Raw genomic sequence first — 24,304 nt, 5'->3', positions numbered from 1 at the left:
TTTACAAATAAATTCTATATATATTTGAATGTAAAACTTAATGCTCAATCCATTTCTGAAAGAATTATCATTATATTGCTAATAGTTTCAAAGATATTTAACTTTTTATAAACCTTTTATTATTGCCGTTAAATAAATAGGTCATTCCATTATGAAAATTATGAATAATTTATGCGAGCACCATATGAGTGCTAATATAATACTGATAAGACTTTAAAAAAAGGAAAATTGTGAAAATTGAATTTCACTTTTCCCCTAAAAACCCTCATTCAATTCCAGCACACCAGAGCATATCGCTAAGTTATCCTAAGGGAAAGTTGCACACGCATGAATGTTGTTTGCAACGATGTATAGATACTTTTAAAAAGATTAGATATCACCCGACGAAGTTTATTCAAGTAGACACATCGATAGGAAAAATGCCGTCCCTGTCCGCAATGTTTACGCGCCGGCGAGTAAGCCGAAACTTGAAATTTCAATACATATTCGAAACGCGGCCCGCGCCTAGCACCATACTAAGTAGGTGTCGGTTGTGGTTATATACGAGAAGCGTGGAACTGGAAAACGCTGAAAAGTGGAATGCACGAAACAAACGCGCAGACAGTGTGTGGTGGAGTTTTCGAATAGCGCGCGATGTCGCAATGCGTCTTTCAGGCGGCGATGAACTAACTCCCGGCCCGTCGTGGCGGAAACAAAGAGAAACGCCAAACGGCGTACGTCCTTGCACTCCTTTTTCCATTTCTCTCTGCAAGTATACACATTATACGCGTGTGTGTTGTGCTTTTTTAGTATTATTTTACTTTTATGCCACATACTATTTCGCTGCAGCAGCGAAAATAAGGCGTAGAGGTGATTTTATTATTATGCTTGTGCGGTGCACACAGTCATAAACCGGAAACTGAAATATTCCGTATGAAACCTATTTTTTCACACATTTAATAAACGTTAAACCGCATGAGGAAAAGTATTGATTTTTATAGTAATTATAAAAATTAAACGTGTGCGGTTTTATGCGGCGGGTTTAATTTCATTCTCGATAGATGGCAGAAGTTTTTAAACATGTTTCCGGCGAGCCGGGATTGAAAGTGTATTAATAATTGTAATCATAGCTTGATTGACGGATGGCGGCATGCGCGTTTATCATACAATGGAGAAATGAGGCGGAACAGCGCATCAATCTTTCTTCGCTTCTAATGAAAACTGCCAATATAATCGTATAGAATTTCAGCGTCATACTGGACAAACAAACGACTACAAGTTGCATTACAGCACAAGTATTCTTCAAACCAGTGTAATTATTCTAGATTTTATACAAATATCTATTTAGGTGCAGATATTTCCTTTATAATCGTCATGGTGGAGGTGCCGGGCACATGTATTAGAAACGTTTAGATAATATTTTGGTTTTTAATTAATTATTTGAAAGCTAATTAATTTATTTTCATGAATTCTTCGAAAATAAATTCAGAATTAAATTCTATGTCAACTCCTGTATTCATTTTGTTTATAACAATTTGCTTTCTAAACTTTCAGACAAATTTAAATTATTTCTATCATTTTTCAATAAAAATATCTACTTTAATTGTTTATAAGTTAATATGCAAAACTCTAATTGATAAAATTATTGTATTGATAAATGTATTATATTATTCTGAATGTTTTTTCAGTAAAAATGATTAATTTATTGTAAATAGTTTAAAAGTATCTCATCAAAACTAAAATAATTGCATAATTGCATTATTCTTATTTCACTACGTAAATTAAAATAGTTATTTATTAATTATATCTTACCTCTGGCTGATAACTTCTTTGTGTTAATTATTTTGGCTGCAAATTCCAGTCCAGTCGACTTTTGTACACATCGCTTCACCACCGAGAATGCACCTCTGCAAAAAAGAAAATAACAAATATAAATAAATGCAATAATTATACACATTTAAATAATTGCAGCGATTTTCTTAATTATATAATATACGTGTTTGAAGAATTCCATGAAACTTGCTCGCATTCCGAGCGCTTGAACGCTTAAAGAAAAACAACATGGACGATTTCCGTGAGGCGTAAAATTAGCTAAGAGTAAAATGCACTCGTATTAATTCGGGTCTATTTTTAGCGCGTCGCGATTATATCCGTAACACAGCGTGCTATATTTGACTGTAGGTGCAATGTGGTTTATATTTGCAAACACACAGCCGTCGTGGTAGACATCGACATAAATACGCCGCACGTTGATAGCAAGCAATGCAGATATAGGAACGAATAATGCACATTCATAAGTATAAGCATTACTATTACAGTATTTAATAATATTGGATATGAGTCAAATGTTGGAAATATATTTTAATGTTATCGATAAGTGTGTATGGAATTATAATATGCAAGTTATTGTTTTGCATTTTTTAAAAGAAATGTAAAACTGATAAAATATATTAAATAATTTTCTTTAATGGAAATTGTTATGGGAAATGAGTTTGTATTACAAAATATGAAATACAAAATATTTAAATGGAAATATTTTAAGTTTAAAATTTAGTAGAAATACGTTTTACCTAAATACGAAAAGTTATTAATTAATTACTCCCAAGCCAAATAATTTATTTTAACACTTTTTTCAGATAATGATTAAGAATTTAATTCTTCATTTATCTAGGTAAACAGTTTATTAATTACTATATCTCAAAAAAAGTTAGAGCCAAATTAAGTAAATTTAATAACGTTTTTTCAAATAATCAATTTTATTAGCTAATAACTTTTTATTTAATAACGTAAATAACAAAATATATATTGAATGTATTGTAGAATTTAATTCTTAATCCGATTTTAAAAGATTTGTAATAATATCGTAAATAGTTTTTGAGTTATTAATTAATTCTTCACCAACACAAAGTAATAAATAGTAAAACATTGAAAATTAACTTTCAATAAATAACAAACCGCTTTAAATAACAAACAATTAATGAACGTCAATAAAATTAATTACCCATCTCACGGTATTTATCCACTTTTTAACTTAAGTTATTGCTACTTAAATATGTCAATAACAACAATAGCAATAAAAAACATGAAATTAACCAAACAGAAATTATCTCTCAACTTATATTCCTATATTATTATTTTGTTACAAAACTCAATGCAGCAGACACTGTTGATTTCTGAAGAGTTTATCAACATAATTATTAACGTGTCCTTTCTGTCCTGCGCTGGACACAGCAACAAAACCGTGGATAATATTCCGGAATAAACACAATATTTGAGTACCTGTGTGTGTGGGTGTATTACACATGCTGCTACTTATTAAGCTCTTTATTATTTATGCGTGTATACAACGGGTTTAATAAACAAGCCTCGGCTTCCATATGTTTTCGTCGTTCATTAACAACTTCGTTAATTATTTTGAATTGCACGTGCCGTACGACTCACGGCAAACACACCTAACCGAACCAAATTAACAAATTAATTCAATTAATTCAATTCGCAGCCGAACTGTGGGTATCTAATCTATGTATTGTATAATTATATATTTGATAGGGTATTATCAAGGGGGATAATAAAATATATGTTTGTATATGCCATTATGTTGATACCAATTAGAAAAATTATGTAGGTACAATTTTATTTATTATCATGTAAATATTTACACATAAATATTTTTGATAATAAACCTTGAATACCACGTCCAATTATTTTTATTTGTTTTTATTGAAAATAAATTTAAATTATTTTTGGGGCATTTTCGCGATAAAGTTTTTCGTTTATCGTAAATATAACAATGTAAGTTGTAATATTTATGAATCAGACATTTACTATAAATGTCGAGACATTAAAATGTTGTTGTTGATTGCGACAATCAATCGCACATTTATACATTTAAATAAAAGCATTACTGTAAATTGTACCAAATTACTGTGAAATAAACGCGGTGATTCGATAAGAATGAATATTACTATAATATTACATTGGGCTGTAATATCGAACCAATTTGATTTCGTTGCGTTCGCCGATATTGAAGAACTGATATTCCGTCAAATTCCTCGATCGAATGAAATGGCAATACCGGACAGTTTTGTAGGTTACGCGTAAACCGGTAACAGTGGTAACGCAATAGAGCAGGAATAGATAGAGTATTCAGATCGTTCGCAGGCGGCAGTAGCCACCCTCGCGCCCGCTCTCTCTGCAGTATTGATCTCGGCGTGGCGCACGAGGCGCTTTAATAAGCTCGCCGACCGACCGACGTCGACGTCGACAAGCCAGGAAGGGAGGCAGCGCACACGGCAAATCTGCAAAAGGATGCCGTAACGTGCTTACACACTACACCACCGCCCCTCATCGCAAAATTAATATGCCAATATGCCGCGCGTTTTAAAAGCTTCCAACGCAGCAGCAAGAAAAAAAACACGCTCCAGTAGTAGTAAAATGCGATTTTCACGAATGAAACTTGTACCTATGAGTTGTGCGAGTGTATTTATATACAAGTGTTTACCGACGAGTGTCTAGATGAGAGCACAACATATTTATTTCGATCCCGAAATGCGCCATCTATATTTAGACGCGGACGCGCGATACTATACGAAGAGGTGTGACCTGCCGTGTATAAATATTATTTATTTTCACACACACGCAGCGCACGTTTCCATATATGCATGCATAAATTTCCAGCGCGTATAAAACATCCGGACAATAAAAAAGCCATATGGCCGGCTAACGATAATGGCTGCTGGTGCACGATAAGATGCAGTATGCAGTTTAGTTTTTGCGCTGCCGCCACCCGCCTGCCTATTTCTAAACGGTGAATATTTATGCAAGCATTAAAAATTTAATATCTACCTAACCTAAGTGAGTGTATATTTATAAACTAATTTGTTTCTGTAATAAACTTGGTTGTTTTTATCATTAAATTACTTGCTTTGGCGTGAAATTGCCGTTTTTATTAGATATAATAAAGATTCCTTTTATTTTGAGGTTAAAATTTTATAAATTGGGTTAGTTTAACGTTTTTATAACCTCAGAAATTAAATTTTTATAAATTTGGTTAAAATATCATTTAAAATCAATTTATATACGCTTGACTTAAGTTTGTCCCATGAGTTGACATTTTGTACACAAATCTGCTCGTGTAAAACATGTCGTTTAATAAATAAGCGACGCACACATACACACAGAGAGAATTTTCGTGTGCTTCGCAGGCGTTAATAAAGTTCACGACGAAGCAGCGACTGCAAGACAGCTAAAACGACATAATATGACAAGGAAATATATCTCTGTGTTAAGCGGCAGCGATGCGCGCTCTCATAGCTCATCTGTGTGTCAAAAACTAGCGAACTTTCCGCGTCGCGTCGTGCTGATCAGCGAAACAATGCGAAACTGGAGCAAACACAACAACGCTTTGGATAAAAACGAAATGCGCTGCAAGCTGGAGAATTAAATTATACGTGCCAGTATTGCATGCCCGGCATGCATGTGTGAGGATCAGGCTAAAGCTAAATGCAAATAGAAATACAAATAGCAGAGTGCTGTGTGGTAAAACTCGCGAATGCACGCGATTCTCAGACACTCGTCAGTAGGAGTGTGGGTCAAAAGGGTTAATAAGCAATCCAATATTGATTAACGGCTTAACTGGCGCGACCTAAAAGGGTGAAATACGTACTTTTCTTTGATTAATACCATTTGCGCAACGTAATTATTTATTTGCCCAAAGGGATAAATAAAAAGCAATATTCCATAAAAAGAAATAATAAATAAGAAATTAAGTATGAAAAATTGCAGTTTCTGGCACGTAAATTGTCATTAACAAGGCTAAAACTTCTGAAAAGTCATTTTTTAGCTTTTTATTGCAAAATAAAGAGAAAAATAAGTAAAAAATTCAAATTATGCACGTAATTTATAAAATATTTTAATTTTAAAGTCATAAATTAATTTTACAATAAATTTTCTATTCAAAAATATAAATATTTAATTTTTAGCAAAATTTTATGAAAAGTTTCACGTCAATTTGTTCCAATTTCACATTTTTCACAAAACCAAATTTTAATTGTTTATAACTTTTTATGCAACCAACTAATTAACAAAATATAAACTCAATTAGACGTAGAAATTAACTAAGAATCTATTTCTGAAAGAATTATAACTTTATCTCTGATAGTTGTCGTATAATTCTTAAATAACTTATGACAACCATAAAATTATTATTTTCCCGATGCGACTATATCACTATTGTTGTGTAGAAATGTATAAAGTGTAACACGCACTAGTTTGTATCGATTACCACTGTGTAACCTTAACGCTGTCACATTATTGATGTCCAAGTGATGAATTATTTCGGCTGACATCGATCGCGTCGCTTCGCTTAATATTCATTTTTCTGACATTCACAGCGTGACATTAATTCATCTTCACGCAATCATCGCGCACGCACGCACAAATAAATCAGATATTCGCATTTGACACATTCGACACATTCGACAGTTTAACAGATATCGCGTCATCAGACATCAACAATTCCACCACCAGACAATCCTGATTAACACCTTGAATTCGTCTCGCCATGACCGCGATATCATCCAATATATTGGTAATAATATACAAACAAATAGACGAAGGCAATGCGAGCGCAAGTTAGACAGTCAAGGGTTATATCATTTATCGATTGAAATTGCGCGCATTTGGGGCGACGTTTCTATTAATAGCCACGCCGGCGGCGGCACGTTTTAAGAATCATCCTCGTACCCCAACCCGCCTCCGCCACTACCACTACAACCACCCACTCACTCGTTCGCCGCTGCCAAGTTTTAATAGCCGTGACGACGACACTCTGGCCCGGGGGCGGGTGGCTAGCAGGGGCCGTACGTTACGCGCACATATATACTATGTGCTAAAATTCGGTGTCATGTCAGGCGCACGCACGGCGGGTATTTCGCCACCCACCTGCGGACGTGGAGGCCTCTTTTACGAGTTTCGCATTGTGATTGTGACAGACGTGGATATATTGTTCAGCGGCGGCGAGTCGATAAAGATCGAACAAAGTTTTTCTTTCGCGCCGCGCGTGTCGTTTAGCAAAACTTTAACTGCGCTCGCTTACTTTTGTCTTTTATTGGCGTCGCGGCGTATTTACTCGGTGGCTAATGGCCGTATAAACCCTGACAAGAGCTTTCTGCGTAATAACCCACACAAAATACAAAGAAATATCACGTTATTTGATTGGTATTAACCGTGAAGAATCAATACTTTTAATTATTGCGGATATTTTTAGCTCAATCAAGGAATAATTAAAGACGGTATTAATTTTAATTCGTCCAGCTGTCAAATACAGATTCGGACAGAGAAGGTCGAATAGAATTCGCCGCCACTATTTAATGCATGCGCGTCGCGATCGTTTGTGCTTTATAAAATTTGCAAAATATTTCGTCGGAGGGGTGCTGACGCATTTTGCGAGCGCGCACAAAAATAATACGACTCGCTGGCGACGCTCCGGCTGCGCGTTCGGTAATTTCAGCCATAACGGGAGATCCAAAGTGCGCGCTGCGAGTACGCCGTAGGTCGAAATATGGGTCATCCAACTCGTCAGCTATTCACCCTTCCTGCCACCACCACCACCACCACCACCGACGGTTTTATCTGGCGGCCAAGAGTCTTCCCGCACGAGCTTAAATAAACCAAACCCCAATTCGTGATACCCAGACTAACAAAGCGTGGCGTTTACGCCATGAACCCGCACCGCCATATTTATCACAAAGATGCAGACGTTCCCAGCCTTATATTTCACTTTACGTACGCGTTATAAAATGATACAAGTATGTTTTGCGCTTTATTGCCGAATTAGAAACACCCCCACATAAAATATGCGCTATTAGTATCTATCTAGGGGTGTGCAAGGACAAAATGTAACAAAATTCGAGTGTGTGCGAGATGACACTGCGCTTTTTTTTACGTAATGTTCAAACATGTAATGCGTGCGCAGAAAATTTAATTAATTCCCCCGCGAGATAAGCGCGCGTAGAGGAGAGAGGGGGGCGGGTTGTTGAGGGTGCGTCGCGCGTTACGGCACGTGCCCGCCATTCGTCTGCGCGCTCCGACAATGGTAGCGAACGTCGACAATCTTCGCTTCCTATCTACCAACGAATAATGGGATAATACGTGCTCTACATGCTGTAGCGTGTGTTGGAATAATAATACTCGTAACGTACGCTTACAATGATAGAAGAAAAAACGAAGAAAACTGTAATAAAATTGCGTTTTTGAATCAAAATCACGAATTGCGGTGAAATGAAGGTGTTCCTTAATTGCAGAGTAAGTTAATTCGAGCACACGCAATCACGAAAATGTGCCCAATTTCGACGAGAGCATCTTCACATCTTCACATTAATTTCGTCCTTGCGTCCACAATCCTCAAAGGTTAACAAGCCGGCGGGTATTTTTATTGTGCTCAGCCGCTTATTAAATTACAGCCGTGACATTTCCGACCGCACAACCGCAATCATTTTCGTGCACAAAAACAAACAGATTTCCACCGGATTTACCCAGAGATGAAGTGCGCTCATGCGTTAACTCCATTAAACACTTTATACGTTTATATTTCCGCCGCTAGGTGGCGCTGCTAGTGTTTGACAGTAGTTGACAACCTCAAACTAGCGCGATTAATTTACAGTTTAGCCGATGTAAAGCGTTGGATGTTAAAAAGTTAAGCAGTGATGTAACAACTATTGATCACCGGTGCTCAGTGCTGGTGTTATCGCAAACTCTATTATCCTGGCAAGCACTCCTGACGGATTCGGCTCTGCACGTCGCACACTCGACCGACACTTTTCGAAGCCTTTATCTTTAACCGCATTAACGCATTAAAGTGGGCCCCGCCGATACGCCGCATCAAGGACTTTAGAAGTAATCAGATTAAGCGTACATTCATTGGCCGTGACGACCCCGACACCACCTTCGACGACGTCACATTTTTCGGTAATACTCATTAAACAAATTGCATTTCCAGCAGCTGAGCAGCTGAACACTCCGGATGAATCATGCCATGTTTGCAGTTTATTAACTGGGTTAGAAACTTATTACTTATTTAATTTCCGAAATTGAATTACAGACACCTTAGAACTAGCCGGGACGACACCGACACGTGGATCGATAGCGCGCTACCAACAAACAATGAGCGCCATACCGGGGACGAAAACACCGGCTAGACGTCATAATCCCTTCGAATTCATGTTTCATGATCCGACATCGTGTCTTTGCTACCGCTCTAGGCTCGCTCATTATTATTAATTGAAAAGTCAGTTCGCAGTTGCGCCCAAGGGTGAAATTATATTTTCTTGGCAATACACACATGAATATTAATAATCATTATTCCCACGAGCATTTGTATACTTTTTTCATTACTACGTGCGCTTAACACGCAACGCATATTTCGTGGATTATTATTGAAAACAAATTTGTCATACATTAACCATTACGATAATGAAGGCAGAGGGAGTAGGGTCGCCAGATTCAGGTCATTCATACATAAATATTTTCTTCAACTCTACGCCAGCGCCGCTATCGCTGCTTCCCGGGTCCCAAAATTTCGTCCTAACGGCCCGTAATGGACTGCGCGATAAAGAATGATCTGAGGATGATTTCCGTCCGCCGAATAAATCATCGACATGGGACGATTGCAGCATTTGAAATTCCACCCACTTGATAAAAACTCCGCTCCAACTTTCCAAGGATAAAGGGAAGTGGAGACCTTTCAGCGCCTTTTCACTCTTTCATTATTGCCATGGAAATACGAGACCTCTCTGCGAGCAGTTGTTAAATTACGATTTCATTTTTGTTTTGTTTCCAATGTTTGAATTGGGCCTAAAGGTCAGGCGATTCAATTAATCTAAAAGTTTCTACACATGTTGCGGTCATGAGGTATTCTCAAGATGCCCATATTGTTTTCTTTTGTTTCAACAAGCAAACAAAAAAAGTAATCCTAGCCAACTTCACAAAAAAATTTCATCAAAATTCGTGGAATTCACTAAGCAACAATTTCTTTATTTACTTTTTTAAGCTGAAATATGTCAAATGACATAACCTAACATAACCTTTTTCCCTATTTTTTTTCTGCTTGAATTTTACTCTTGTTTTATACACCAAAATAATAAAAATAATAATATCTAACTATTTTTTAATAAAAATTCTGAATCCAATTACTTATGCACTTTATAAAACCAAAATATGACCTAGAAAACCAATATTTTTGTATGTACGTATTTATATAGATATCATTCTATCGATGACTATGTGAACGGAACAAAACCCGTTTTCCCGCTTTGATGTACGCTCGCTGAACAAATAAATATAAAAATTGGGCGTGTTTACACGAATTCCGTCAACGTTGTAGACCGCGTGCGCCGCTGAAGCTATTATGATACGTTTAATTCCATAAACTTCAACTTAAGAATAGTATTACAATCGCTATGAATACGAAATGATCTCATCATCAAGTCATCCATCTCGATAAACACGGTCTGCGGCGAGGCGGCGCGAGTCATTAGCTCGACGCATTTTTCCCTTCGCATAAATTACGATGTCGGAATGAGAAAATATTGACATTGCTTGATGGTCGCGGCGAGATTTTGTCGCTTTTCGATATTCGCGATGCCGCAATGATCGAAAGGTTGATTGGCTGGCGTGCTTCACATTGTTTGACTGGCACTCGACTGCCGTCGCCGATACCATACTCACTCACAGCTCGCTTAATTGATAGTTTATGTGAGGAAATGTAGGCATTCCTAGACAGGCTATTAATTAATTCCTCGGATTGTTATTTGCGTACCAGCGCGTACGACATTCTTGCACCGCATGACTTTAATTGCGATATGATATTTAAGAACAACACTAGAGTCGATTTATTTTTGTACGGTTATTAATATAATATAAAATCTAAAATGTGTGTAAGTATAGCAAGGAATGATCTGATTTTAATACATAATATGCTGTACATCGGCGCTTAGGTACACAAACAGTTCGCGGCGTGTGTATAAAAATAAATGACATAATATCGAGAATGTGTGCGCGAGGCGTGTTGTGTTGATATTCGAATTCGGGCGCAAATTGCCAGAGATATTTTTGTAAAAATAAATAAAGGCAGGCCACTTAGGATGACACACACACGAGGGGAAAGGTGCAGTGGACTCATCCAAATAAAAGTATCTCGCGGCCGACGCCATTAAGGTGCGTATACACAATGCGGCCATCAAACAAGCGCATAAAACGAAAATAATGCGCGACAATTCTCGCCTTGGCTATTTCTAAACTTTGTCTGCGTAAAACTATGACTTTTACTGCTTTTACACGGCCCACTGTTACATGATAACTTACTTTTTATATTTTATTGCGGATTTTTACGGAAAAAAAATATATTTTTTACTGCTGCACGCGGTATAATTTATCTGATGATATCAATCGTAACCAAATTGAATGGTTTGCACAAAAATCGTTACATGTGTCTCAATTTATTACAACAGACAGTTATTTACAACCCAATAAACATTACGACAAACATTAAACAAGTTAAATCGTCCTGATAAATCAATGCAAGAGAAAAGCGAATAATGATGCGAATTTATTGCATGAACAATTCTTTCGATTTTCATATCATATTCATATGTCGTTAGTGTATCAAGAATCAACGTAAATTGAAACTTTTCGTAGGCGTAGCTATAAAATCAATACGTCTACACGCGCAAACAGCGAGAAACCAAATTTATTTCCGATTTTATATTTAGAGGTGTAAATGTAATCTTAAATATTTATACAATGGGTACTTGAGTTATTCGTTGAAAAAAAGTGTGTTAAAGGTCATGTAGCTGGCGAAAATCAAACAGATTAATCTAATCGAGCAGCGGTGACGATAGCGCTAATAAAAATGGGATAAAATCGGTTGCGAAAGGAGCGCTCGCTCTCCCTGGCAGTAGTAGTGTCACACACTCAATCTCAAGGAATAAATATTATGCCAGCGTGACGTGTGTAAACAAATTAAACGCAATGTATATCGACCGGGCGAGGAGATGGGCATGGGAAAATCGCGCCGGCGAGAATACAACGCGCGCAACACTTTCCACAACCACCTGTCACATTAAATGGCATGGCAGGCGGGCGGTAGGCGCACAGGACAGAGCAGAAAGTTGTCGGTCGGTTCGCGGTAGTTATGCCTCATCGGACGGGAGTCTGTACGGCGGCGGCGGCGGCATGGCCGCGGCGACGGATGTATTTTTGTACGCGTTATATTTCGGTAACGCGCGCACGCGAGAGAGAAGCGCTGCGCCGCCCGCCAGCCAGCCAGCCAGCCAACACCGACGTCCCATATTGATTTTCTCTATGCAATGCAGATATCCAAGTTTGTACATGTGTTCGGTGCGTCGCGGCGGCGAAGCGAACGGAAACCCTGGCGTCGATTACATGCACCACGCGCGACAACCCCCCGAATGTATGCCGGCCAGGACGAGCACACAGGACTTGTGCTCATCAATAGGTGGTGTCTATCTAGGTTTTTGATTTATCGGCGGCGGATTTTTCCGCGCGCGCGGCGTAGATGTAGCGCGCAGGTTTTCCACCGGTTTATTTTCGGCACACACAAACACACACACGCGCGCGCGCGCAGCAGTAGTATAACTGCGCGCAGGACAAATTGTAAATTGCAAATTCTTATCTTATTAATATTTGTACTTGTGGAGTAAGAAGCGAATTTGTTTGATTAATGATTCTTAGCGCAGTTGGAAAATTCATTTCGTCCTTCATGGCGGGTGTGAGCGCACGCAGGATAGAGTAGTGTAGTACTTACTTGCCGAGCTCCTCTTTGAGGTCGTAATTGTCGCTGAAGCGAGTGCACGCGACCGGCACCGACATCCTGAGTGTGATGAATTAATCTAACTTTTCAGAGGGTAGTTGGTGTGGTGTGGTGGTGGACTCTCCTCGCCGTCCTCGGTCGTCGTCGTCCTTTGCTACCCCGGCGGCAGGAATGGAGAGTGGTGCGGTTTTTCCCCGGCCACGCCACGAACTTTTGCGTGTGTATCTCTCGCGCGGCGTTTATTCGCTCTCGCACTGCCGACGCTACTGCCCGATAGCCGATAATAACGCACTCGAATTTATTTACTGCGGTGCTCTCTCCTGCGCGCTCTGTGCGTGCATGTATAGCGCCGTGCGCGACTACGAGCAAACTACACAAGCGCAATTCGGTCCGCGCGCCGCCGGCCACTCGCTGTGGCTCGCTGGCTGGCAAAGTCGTCTTCGCTCTGCTGTCGCTGCGTGTTGCCGACTCCGGCCGACTCCTGCGCTCGCGGATGTGCCCTAGCTTGCCGATTCGTGTGTGTGTATAATCCATGCGCGCGCGATTAAAACGACGGCGCGCCGTCACTCCGTCTAGCGGCCGGCCGCGCACTCCGCGATTTCCGCGCAACTAATCAACTTTTTGAGGCGTCCATCAAACGCACGCTCCGCGCGCCGGACAAACTGGTTTCGGGCAATTCGTTCGCGACTTTCTACGTCGAGATGAAGAGCTTCCATTTACATCTTGCATTCGGAGGTTTGAATTCGTGCGCTTCATGAAATTAATCAATACAGGCGCACCCGTCCGCGCCTGCTGCCGTCTTGCGCGGTATGCATTTCAACTTTTCCAGGTGATGCATAGCAACCAGGCATCGAATCAAACCTTTTCATCTTGTAAACTAATTGCTAAGTAGGTTACTGTAGCAGAAATGAGTATTATCCCGCAGCATTCAAGAAAAGTTTAGTTAAACCGGAAATTTTTCATTTCACATCATAAAAGTGCAATTAAGCGCAAAAATAAAGAATTTAATGAAACATAAATGTCTTTTCAGCTTTTATACAATTCAGAAAAATATATCAATGCACCGCAGCATTTTTTTAATACATCACTAATCATTTATATTAATATTTATAATAATCTCATTTACGTACATTGTCACAAATATAAAATGCTAACAATCACTTCAACTTTTTCGCTTTTTCTTCGTATTTTAACCAACAATAATTTCGTAAGACCGATACACATCTTCTACCAATTTTTGTGAATATAAAAAAGATTCCTTTTAAGTAGAAATTTTAGAATTATCTTAACATTTACATGATTTATATATAGATATATTTCTTTTATGAATGTATATGTTAAGTATGTGTGTGTGTGTGTGCAAGGAAGAGATAAATGCTTATCCGAAAGAGAATTCGCCCTATTCCACAGTAACACTCTTTGCCAGATTTCTCGGACAATCCACATTGCAACCGCGAAGCACAGCCAGATGGAAACTTAACAATTGCATTGGAATAACAGTCAGAATGCCCTGAAGACAATCGACGGTTTTCGGAATTTGCAGTGATTTGAACGCCATACTGGCAGTTTCATTATCGCCCTCCTCGCAGATCAAAATTGGTCTTCCCTCACGAGCAGTGACCTAAAAATAATTCGATTATAGTACAGAATTTACTGCTGGAAAAAAATATCATGCTTACCTGTTGTAGAGCATTCATGCACTTGGCATAAACAGGATCGCGCATAACGATCATCAAGACAGGCATCTGATCATCGATGAGAGCCAACGGTCCGTGCTTGAGTTCACCGGCCATGATACCCTCGCTGTGCATGTACGTCAACTCCTTGACCTTAAGTGCACCCTCGAGACACGTGGCGTAGTTATAGCCACGGCCCATGATGAGCAGCGACTTCTGCTGATACAAATCCTTGGCAAGTGCCTGTACCTCAGCGTCCAACTTGAGCACGGCTCGAATTTGCTCCTGCAGATTCTCTAAACCTTGCATGATCTGTAAGGATTCATAAATTTAAAAAAGCAAAACATGAAGCAATATCGTAAAGTGCTATCTATCGATTAGCAAACCGAGTGAAAGAATAATCTCACCTCAGCTCTGCGTTGACGCAGAGAAATGCGATCCTCACTCATCACAAGCGCAAACATCACCAGAGCGATAAACTGACTCGTGTATGCCTTAGTAGAGGCGACACCAATTTCCGGTCCTGCATTAATATGTACACCACAATGCGATTCGCGACAAATCGAACTGCCTACTGTGTTGGTGATACCAACAATGAGCGCACCGCGCATCTTACAATAACGCAACGCCATCAAAGTATCAGCGGTTTCACCTGCACGCAACCGATAAATATTTCATCATTAAGCACGTAATAACAACATTAGTCAAATTAATTATATACCTGACTGTGAAATGAAAAAGCACACATCATCTCTGAACACAGGCGTGGTCCTGTCTAGGAAATCACTAGCCAATTCAACCATGACAGGCAATTCGGTGAGTTCTTCAAGTAATTGTCTTGTGGCAATGGCGCTGTGATAACTAGTACCGCAGCCGATAAGCATCAGCCTCCTGCAGCGTTTGATTTCGGGAATGTATTCTTTAATGCCGCCCAAGATAATTGACTGCAATGTCATTTTTAATTAGTATACTTTCACTTTTCTTGTTTTTTATTACACTCACCTGTGTCTCGAAGTTAACACGGCCACGCATGGTGTTGATCACAGATTCAGGCTGTTCAAAGATTTCTTTTTGCATGAAGAAGCTGTAGTTGCCCTTCATGATCTGTTGAAGTTCCATTTTAACTGTGTGGATTTCACGAGAATGGGGATCGTCCATGTTGCGCCTTAATCTGTGAATGCTCAAAGCGCCTTCTTTTACAGCAGCAACATCATCATCCTTAAAAATGTCACAAAAGTAATTAAAATGCTTACAAATTTTAGGTTTTTAATATCTACCTCAAAGTAAATAACACGGTTGGTGTGTTCAATAACAGCAGCAGCATCAGAGGCAAAGAAATATTCGACTTCTTTATCTTCCAAGGGTTGAAACTCCGAGGTGGACTCAGTGCGTGGCAGGACAGGAATATCTCGCATGTGTGGCCTATGTTCTAAAATAATCAAACGAATTCATTTAAATTAAGCACTTAACTCCACGATAAAATTCTGAGTCATTTCAAATATTTGCAAATTATATCGTTACACTAATCCGCAATATGCGGACTAATTTTGCAAACAGTTTGAAATGAATATTTGCGTCGATTAACTTGAAAGCACACGCACCAACACCGTGATGGATGTGTCGTGTCGATGAAACTTACCAACTGAAAACGGAGATGAAACGTTTTTATGATCTCTGTTGAATGAATAAAAATTGTAGTGTCGGGTGATTCTGATGCGGTTAGAAAGCAAAATGCCGGTAAAACTACGTTAGGATAGTGATCATGTAAAATATAATACCTGAGTGCGCGCTGTCTGATGGTTCTACAAAACGTGGGCAAGCGCATTTGCAACGAACAGATAATAAGCCGGAGAACAAACAAAAACAACATTAATTGATGATACAAGTACAAATACACATAATAGAACAAAACACAAACAAATAAAGCAAACTACTAAAACATCTAAAGAGGTAAAGTCACACAGGTATTAAAATACACGTTATTACAAGACCGAAAGTGTACATCGTTATCAAATTTAAGAGTTTCAAATTTATACACATTGACTATTAGTGTTAAATTAAGAAAAAGATAGAGAACAACAAATAATATTAGAACAAGTGTCGGTGTTGTATATAAAAAACAATAAAACAATAAACCCGCACGTTAAAATTTGGAAAATTGCATTTTATCCAAAAATTATCACAATAATAATCAAAAATAAGAATCAAAAATGTTGTAGTACCTTTTGATGCAGGTGTATCGTCTGACGGAATTTGTGTTCCATGCAATAGAGTACAACATCGTGGGATCGATTATAAATTACACCAGAAAAGGAGAAAACAAAAATATTACGTTAGAACAACGTTTAAGGTTTTTTTTGTGTCAAAAAACCAACAAATTGATGAGTCCTGAATAAAAATAATCATTGCATGCTATCCTTAATCGATTAAAAAGTGTGTGTAAGTGTGTGTAAAATAAATATGTTGTAGTTAGTGAAGAGGAAGAAGAAAAAACACATATCGCCAAGTCCAGTAAGTGTTAGCTGTTAGTGAAGATTAATAAATACAATAAAACGTCCCAGGTTAGTTGCAAAGAGCCAAAAGCTACGAAACTACTTTCACCAACCGTGCAGTCTAAAACTTTATCTAAAGTTGTTTGTTTCTGAATGTGTTCGATATTCCGGAATGAGTGCCGAGCGCAAATAAAAACCAATATACGCCGCTGAAAACGAAAAAAACGATGCGTGATCAATGCGGTGGTGATTTATACCTTTTCCGTAAAGGATTGGCACGTAGTCGGTGGAGAGACGGGTTTTGGTCTTGATGCCCACAAGAAGTGGGGAGCCTCTTCGGGTGGCGACGCATTCGCCTGGGAAATGCTTGGATTTGAAACACAACGCGAATGCACCTTCCTAAAACACCCACGGTTATTTACAACAAACTTATAATTATATTATACAGCTTACTAATTGTTGCACAACACTCTCAACGAGTTCCCTGAACGAATAAGTGGGATGCTGGATGTAGAACAAGTGAATCAATTTGGCAATAATTTCCGTATCGGTGTCACTCTCAAATCGATAGCCTTTGTTTTGCAGGAACACTTTCACTTCCTTGTAGTTTGTGACAATACCATTATGGACAACAACAAAGGAGTGGGCATCGTCGGAGCGCTGAGGGTGCGAGTTGGTCTCGCTTGGTACACCGTGGGTGGCCCAACGGGTGTGTGCAATTCCACAGTGGATGTCAATGGCGGTTTCCATATCCATCTCAGCGCAACCTGAATATAAATTTCGTATTCAACCCTAAAATTTACGATCAAAGTGATATTTCGTTAAAATTTCAACCCACGTTTGTTTATCTCCTCTTCGAGCAGCTTCACCTTGCCGGTCTTCTTGATGAGGGCAATGTCTTTGTTGTCCGTGTCGATTGCCACACCTTTTTGGTAAAATAAAAGGAATTTTAAAACAAATTCGATATATTTTTTATGTTGGGATTTATGCCGGTCACATACAAATTGAATGAAAAAACGGTTCGAATTTTACCTGCGGAATCATAGCCACGGTATTCCTGACGCTTGAGACCTGTGACCAATAAGTCCAAGATTTCTTTGCGACTTTTCGGAGTCAGGTAATTGATATATCCAAATATTCCTGTAAAATAAATTTTTTTAAATTAAAAATATTTTTTAATTTGATCTATTTAAAGAAAAACTATGCGTGTTTATGACGTCAATGAGAGAATAAAGCTTCTGCCAAGGTCAAATAATTCATATTTAATTTTTCTAGTTTCACTTTGATGGTAATTCGAAAAAATTCTCCAAGTAAATTCTTTATAGTGTATTATATTAACAGTAAAGAAAGGTAATGTCTAAGGAAGAAATAGATATTAATTAATGTTAATGTAATCATTGGCAGGTAATAAAATCAAGGTTACACATTTCAAACCGCATTTGTACCGCGACTAATTTTAATAAACTTTTACTATTTTTTGCTTTAATTACGCAACAAAATTCAAGTTTTTATCAAATAATTGTTAAATAATGCATATATAAAATCACAACCGTAAAAATCGATTAAAATTCTTGAGCTTTCAAAAATATTTTATTGCTTCGACGTTTTGAACATTCTAAATTATGTTTACATTTTTGTTTTGCATGAAACAAGTAATAAATTTGCAAATTTAAGCAACGATCGAATAATATGCGAGAAAAATTGAAATCGAAAGTAATTATTACGCAAGCAATGCGCTCGTCTCGTTTAGCCTAGTAAACTATTGCTTTTTCTAAGTCGCTTTTGCAAATCAATTAGAATTTGACACTCCTTTTATTTACGGTTACGGCTGTGATTATAACCCACCTGACTGTGTATTAGAAATTTAACGTTGCATAATAAGACGCCTTCCAACGCGGAATTGAATATAATGTCAAGAATATTAACTAACCAGCGCACATAGACGATATGCATATTCGAATGTATATTCTTATTCAAGTCGTACGACTTTAAGCAAAGACTTAAGTCATTGTTGTAAAACTAGTTTTTTGGCATTTAAGACTAGGTATATATTAAGCACAAACGAGTAACAAGTTAAGTAGCATAATATATTTGCAAATTTGTTTTGAAATTTTGCAAATAAATCGCAAACATACGAATAAAATATTCCAGATGATCAGGTTAGAAATAAGTCATGAAGTCAACACATTTCAAGATAATTTTCACTATCAGATTTTAAATAAATATATAAATTTCATGAAAGTACGAAATTAGTTAGATTAAACAATGTACGCTTTTATCAATAATTGTTAAACCTGTTAATCTCATTTAGGAAAATTCCAATGTTTTCCAAAATTTTGTAAATTAACACAAAACAACACGTTGTAAATCTCGAAAAAGGGTATTCCGCACAATTTTGTAATATTCTTCAAAATCATTGACCTTTGCAGTGTATTTTTTGTAATGACTTACCCATCTTTATTATTATCACGTTTTGTACCACTTGAGACTTGTAATTAGGTAGACATGAAGTCACTCATGTGTGTATAATTATATTCCTCAAAAAAATTCTACTAAAAAATTTATTTTACACCGATATGTGTATTTAATTGGCCACTTTTCGCCAATAATTCACAATGAAGAATTTACTGAAAGGTGCGCACTTTCCTCGCGTGTTTCGTGACCGAATATTCTGCTATCGGTATAACGTAATATATTTATACTCGTCTATATTACTGTACAATAAAAAAGGGTACGAATAGATTATCGTCTATCAGATTACAAACATATCATCAAAGAGGTATAAAACGCTTAATGATAACGATTTATCACTAATATTAATTAGCGAGATTTAAATAAAATGTTCCTAGTTTTCATAAAATCTAAATATTGAAATAAAAGTCAATTGAAAATATAATGCAACTTAAGTACTTACATACATATTTGAATCAGTTCCTAGTATTACTTACAGTCTTACAGGATGATAAAGATTAATTCCTTATGAATCGTTTTTATCACGAAGATTAGTTTCAAATACCTCATTTGTGAAGTACAAATGATAAATATAGCAATATCCTTATTATTAAACATGATTAAAAATCTAATTGTATCCGGAACGAATGACAAATTTAATTTTTTTCTAATTATGTTTAGCAATTATTCTAAATTTGCAAAATTATTTAGTGTATCGCTTATCTCTACCAAAACCAAATCCATCAACATGTGAAGCGGATGTTTTTAGATTTATTATTACCAGCGCATTTCGGACAACTAATCTAATATAAGTACTTCTTAAACTATAAAAACCATAAGCCTATATTAAGGGCTGAAATACAATATATGCAGCGATTATGTCACCATGTGTACCTGGAAAGTGCCCAATTTCTAACACCTGTTCGGAGATTCAAGACGGAGATACAAATTAACATTTTTCCCTCTACGAGTATACTATGATTACCGGATACTTTTATCCAATAATCTCAGCGCTTATATACTATAATTAAAAACTGCAATCTTTCATAAAATTAAACTAAATTCAACTAAAACTAAATAAATCCAGTTTTAATGCAAGCCGGATATTTAATTAATGTATCAGTAGCCAAAACTATTAATAATTTGCTACTCTAAAGCTTCCGCGCAAAATAAAAATACTGCAACACTCAGGATTACAAATGACGCAATTTGAAATCTTAAGTAATTACAAAATTACTTAAATTACTACGTAATTTTTAATTGAGAATTTTCCATATCAATGGATTAAATCTTATCTATGACATTTCGACTAAGTATAACATTAATCCGAATCATCCTGCTCAAAAGTTCAAAACACAAAAATATCTAAAGGTGCAGTTACAAATAAAAAATGTTAATGATTTATGACTAAATCTTTACAAACATCCCGTGTGATACAAAACATTTCGCAGATTACGATTATTACACTCGCAATATTTTCAACAGAAAAAATCGTAAATCCAAAATCAATCGACAAAAATAACTTTATTGCCAATTTCAGGGCCAACAAGAACATTTATGGGAACTTGTTAGTAGGTTTAAATATTACTGCCAAATACGCACAAGATATAATTTAAAAATTCGTGTGGAAAGTAAATAACCTGCCGAACCACCTTATTCTTGACAGCAGGTACTAAACTAGAGAATATGTTATTGGTTCAATAAACTTTCACTCACTTCATATATCATGAAATACAAGAACTAAGTATGAAGTAAACAGGTAGGTATATGATTTTTGTAAACAACGCTACTATTACGTCCACGCAATTTCTGGCATATCTAATGTCTACTTTTACATTCAAACAATTTTTGTTTGTTTAATTTAAATTTTATTTTTTGTTTAACATATGCTTAAGTATGTCACCGGCAATAGCATGAACAATTAAAAAATTGCCTACAGTTCATTTACAGCATTGTAAACAATTCGTTTATTGCATCAGATCATAAAGTTTGAAATTCCTGCTAAATGCTTCCCGTAATAAATTTGAAAACAAAAGATAAACAATTTGCAGATAGTGTAAAAACTATAAACAAACTAATTCTAGGTTAGAAAGTTGGTGAACGTCTGGCGATGTTCGCCAGCAGTAGCTTTCGCCAAAACGCGGGCCCAGCAGGAAAAGAAAATTACTTACCGCACATTTTCACGAGTTACTCCTTCAATTGATGTCGGCGAGTGTGAATGGAATGATACAAATCAACTGTTGGTACGCGCCCGTCTTCGTATCGAAATAAATCAATTTTCCACCCGTTCCTGCTGGCTGTCAGATGCGTACGTAAACCAAAATAGCGTAACCGACGGGGAAAGCGCCTACGTTCACGCTCGCTCACACTACAACTCGCGCATTCGCCTGCGACATCGTATTTTATATATGCTTGCTATCCCCTGCTTACTGACGGCGGTCACGTGTCGTGCCGAAACTCCCTTTCTCTCAGCGTTCACTACGTAGTGCCGTATGTTTGGTGCTGTGTTTATGCGACGCCGCAGCTGCAGGAAGCTACGTGTCTTTCCTGTAGATCCGTCGATGGAAGTTTGCCGAGTCTCCAGCTGCTACCAACCCATGCTGCAGGAAAAATATATACGTTTAATAAATAAGTGTCTGTGGTACATGTTTTTTTGTTATGTTTGCAGGAATTGAAAACGCAAAGATTGATTTTGTGTACAAATATTTTGAACATGGTTGGTTCATATTTTACTTCTTGAAAGAACATAGGTTGCCATCTAGCGGAGATTAGTGGAAAGATTTTTCTAAGTTTCTGTTGTAGAAATCATAGAATTCTTACATTAAAAAATGTATAAAATCTTGAAAATAAAGATTATGCAGATTTTGAAACCCTCTTAATTATTTACTACTGTATTACAATGGTAAATTACAAAGCTGAATATATCTAAGTATTCAGAACTCCTCCTCTAATGAATACCTATTGAATACCTACCTACCATAATTCAAGTGTTTTTGGAAAGAAACTCAGAGATCAATTTTCTTACTATTTGCAAGTGGCCGTCAAAATTCTCAGAATAATTTGTTGCAAACAACATTAATAACAGGTTTTATTATTATAGCTGTTATTTAGTTAGCAAATTTGCCATTTTTATAAAATTAATATGAAAATTGACATTAAAATGTCTCACCTAACATTTAAAATGTTATTTTTATAAAATTTTAAAACTCTGATGCTTCTTTCTAGATTGCATTTAGTTAGGTACTACGTGATCCTCTATTTCCGATTACTCACAGCCCTTTAATAAATAAAACAATTTAGTAACCTTCGTCATTCGAGTAACCCAATTGTTACGCATCATCGTGCGCAATAATAAATTGAATAAATAATCGTACTCAATGTTGCCCAATATTATTCTGGAAAATTGGTATACAAACCCATAATTTTAAACGTTTTACACTTTTGAACTGAGGTCAATAACATTGCTTTAATACTAACCACAGACAAATATTAAACAAAATACATGTAAAACAGTAAATATTTATCATTGGTCTATTATTAAAGCACTAGGTCATTCAATTTAATTCATATACCTAACTAGGTATATGTATAATATGGATTTCCTTAATGTTGTGGTATAATTGAATATCAATCGCCAGCTTCCTTTCTCAGTAACCGATGATGCTCGGAGCAACACAAAAGTGCGGCTGAGATGCCGCCGCACAATCATTTGGATATGTTCCTCGCGCAAGTGTGGAAGTGCTCAAGCCGCCTCGACCGAGTTCGGAGCGCGGTCAGTTTCCGTTAAATTAGTGAAGTTCCCTCAAAGACGTCTCACTATGCGCGCCGCACTGGTCACAGTGATGATCCTGTTCATGAACTGTTATCAACTTCGCATCTCGGCGGCTGGAAATAGCAACGAAACGCTCTACAAGGAAAACTTGAAGAGGTGCCAGGCGTTCAGATGTGGTACTCCGCAACCGCACGTCCTCCGGTATCAAGACCTCTTTCATTCGAATGAAGTCAACCCATGTGAGGTAAGTTTTAAAAAGTTAAAAAAAAAACAACGAATAATCTTATTGTTATTTAATTTTATTTTGCAGGATGTGCACCCACACGTGGCAGTTCTCCACCGATGCGATTCTACAACTGGATATTGTTCATCATCGGTAAAAAGTTCCTGTGGACCAATACATCTCGAAGAAGTTTCTATTGGATTCATGATCACGTTGAAGCATTCCTCGGGAGGCTGTATTACAATGCCGAAACAAATTCGCTATGTGCAAGTGACGGCAATAAATCATACGCAATGCGCATGCACTAAAAAAGACGATATTAAATAATCAAAAAGTTTCAAGTGCGATGGGACGAACCGGAAGGACAGGTTCCGCTTAACAAATTGTAATACGGTGGGATTTTCGTCTGTGATAAATGGTGCAACAGTATTCTACAAGCAGCTTATTGTGATTTATTTGACAAATGTGTGTGAGTTTGGACCTTGGAAAAAATATTTAGAATTATGTGGCTTTTATCAATTCTGTCGCGTGTTGGTGAAACGTGACTGCTTATTTATTCATTAGAATACTTATATTATATTCATTGATAATTAGCAAACACGAGTAAATTAGTTTTCTACTTTTTTTGGAAAGACTAAGAGTGATACGTTGCGAATTTGCAAAAGCTGCAGGTGTTGTTCAGTGCTTATTTTAAGTAATACAATTTTGCAACTTAAGTTTCCGAAACGTAAACAAATCAGAACCGTAATGTTCACTTTCATAGTCATAAACATGATAAAGTAAATGTTTATATACACATTTTTCAAAAACCTATTTAGACTGGTTAAAATTCTAAAAATAAAAATTACAATTTATACGAAATTGTGCAAATGCCAAAAACCT

At 37.1% G+C, this 24,304-nt stretch overlaps 2 protein-coding genes and 2 long non-coding RNA genes across 21 annotated transcripts in view; 2 read left to right on the top strand and 2 right to left on the bottom strand.

Moving 5' to 3' along the window:
- CaMKII (Calcium/calmodulin-dependent protein kinase II) overlaps nt 1–13,314 on the bottom strand; it is a 32,254-nt gene extending 18,940 nt beyond the window's left edge. For 2 of the 15 annotated variants that reach the window (XM_065304718.1, XM_065304720.1), the window contains exons 1-2: nt 12,803–13,303; nt 1,792–1,886 (exon numbers count right to left, since the gene is read on the bottom strand). In XM_065304718.1, coding sequence (XP_065160790.1) covers nt 1,792–1,886; nt 12,803–12,867 — 160 coding nt within the window. In that variant the 5' untranslated portion in view covers nt 12,868–13,303. Of the gene's footprint in view, nt 1–1,791; nt 1,887–12,802 lie in introns of all 15 variants that reach the window. The other 13 variants (XM_065304723.1, XM_065304722.1, XM_065304724.1 and 10 more) reach the window with 8 other exon arrangements.
- On the top strand, nt 8,596–9,351 carry LOC135793682 (uncharacterized). The gene is made up of 2 exons (XR_010548687.1): nt 8,596–8,946; nt 9,080–9,351. It is a non-coding gene; the product is annotated as an uncharacterized lncRNA (long non-coding RNA).
- Nucleotides 13,315–13,791: 477 nt separating the features above from the next.
- Nucleotides 13,792–21,822, bottom strand: LOC135793675 (glutamine--fructose-6-phosphate aminotransferase [isomerizing] 2-like). Of its 4 annotated transcripts, XM_065304709.1 has the most exons (13): nt 21,599–21,822; nt 18,009–18,116; nt 17,815–17,901; nt 17,430–17,743; nt 17,234–17,375; nt 16,707–16,727; nt 16,263–16,286; nt 15,762–15,913; nt 15,487–15,702; nt 15,206–15,428; nt 14,892–15,136; nt 14,488–14,796; nt 13,792–14,429 (listed from the first exon to the last, which is right to left on the bottom strand). In XM_065304709.1, the coding sequence occupies exons 1-13, from the start codon at nt 21,603–21,605 to the stop codon at nt 14,208–14,210; spliced, it is 2,070 nt and encodes a 689-aa protein (XP_065160781.1). In that variant the 5' UTR covers nt 21,606–21,822; the 3' UTR covers nt 13,792–14,207. The 4 variants fall into 4 exon arrangements, with proteins under 4 accessions (XP_065160781.1, XP_065160783.1, XP_065160782.1 ...); XM_065304711.1 differs by lacking the exon at nt 16,263–16,286; XM_065304710.1 differs by lacking the exon at nt 16,707–16,727.
- Nucleotides 21,823–23,147: 1,325 nt separating this feature from the next.
- Nucleotides 23,148–24,283, top strand: LOC135794304 (uncharacterized). Its single transcript, XR_010548864.1, has 2 exons — nt 23,148–23,443; nt 23,510–24,283. It is a non-coding gene; the product is annotated as an uncharacterized lncRNA (long non-coding RNA).
- Nucleotides 24,284–24,304: the final 21 nt, after the last annotated feature.

Source organism: Atheta coriaria, unplaced genomic scaffold, assembly GCF_025399875.1.
Source record: "Atheta coriaria isolate IRGN ID8LTWV9N9 unplaced genomic scaffold, Caltech_Dcor_3.1 hic_scaffold_6_pilon, whole genome shotgun sequence".
NCBI lineage: Eukaryota > Metazoa > Arthropoda > Insecta > Coleoptera > Staphylinidae > Dalotia > Dalotia coriaria.
Note: the sequence above shows the minus strand (reverse complement) of the source record. Positions and strands in the feature narration are given on the sequence as shown.

What these genes read in the sequence shown, in the direction of transcription:
- LOC135793675 (XM_065304709.1), bottom strand. An exon ending in ATCAGACAGCGCGCACTCAG is followed by an intron (nt 15,914 to 16,262) that starts GTATTATATTTT and finishes TGATTATTTTAG; the next exon opens with AACATAGGCCACACATGCGA. An exon ending in GCATGAATGCTCTACAACAG is followed by an intron (nt 14,430 to 14,487) that starts GTAAGCATGATA and finishes AATTATTTTTAG; the next exon opens with GTCACTGCTCGTGAGGGAAG.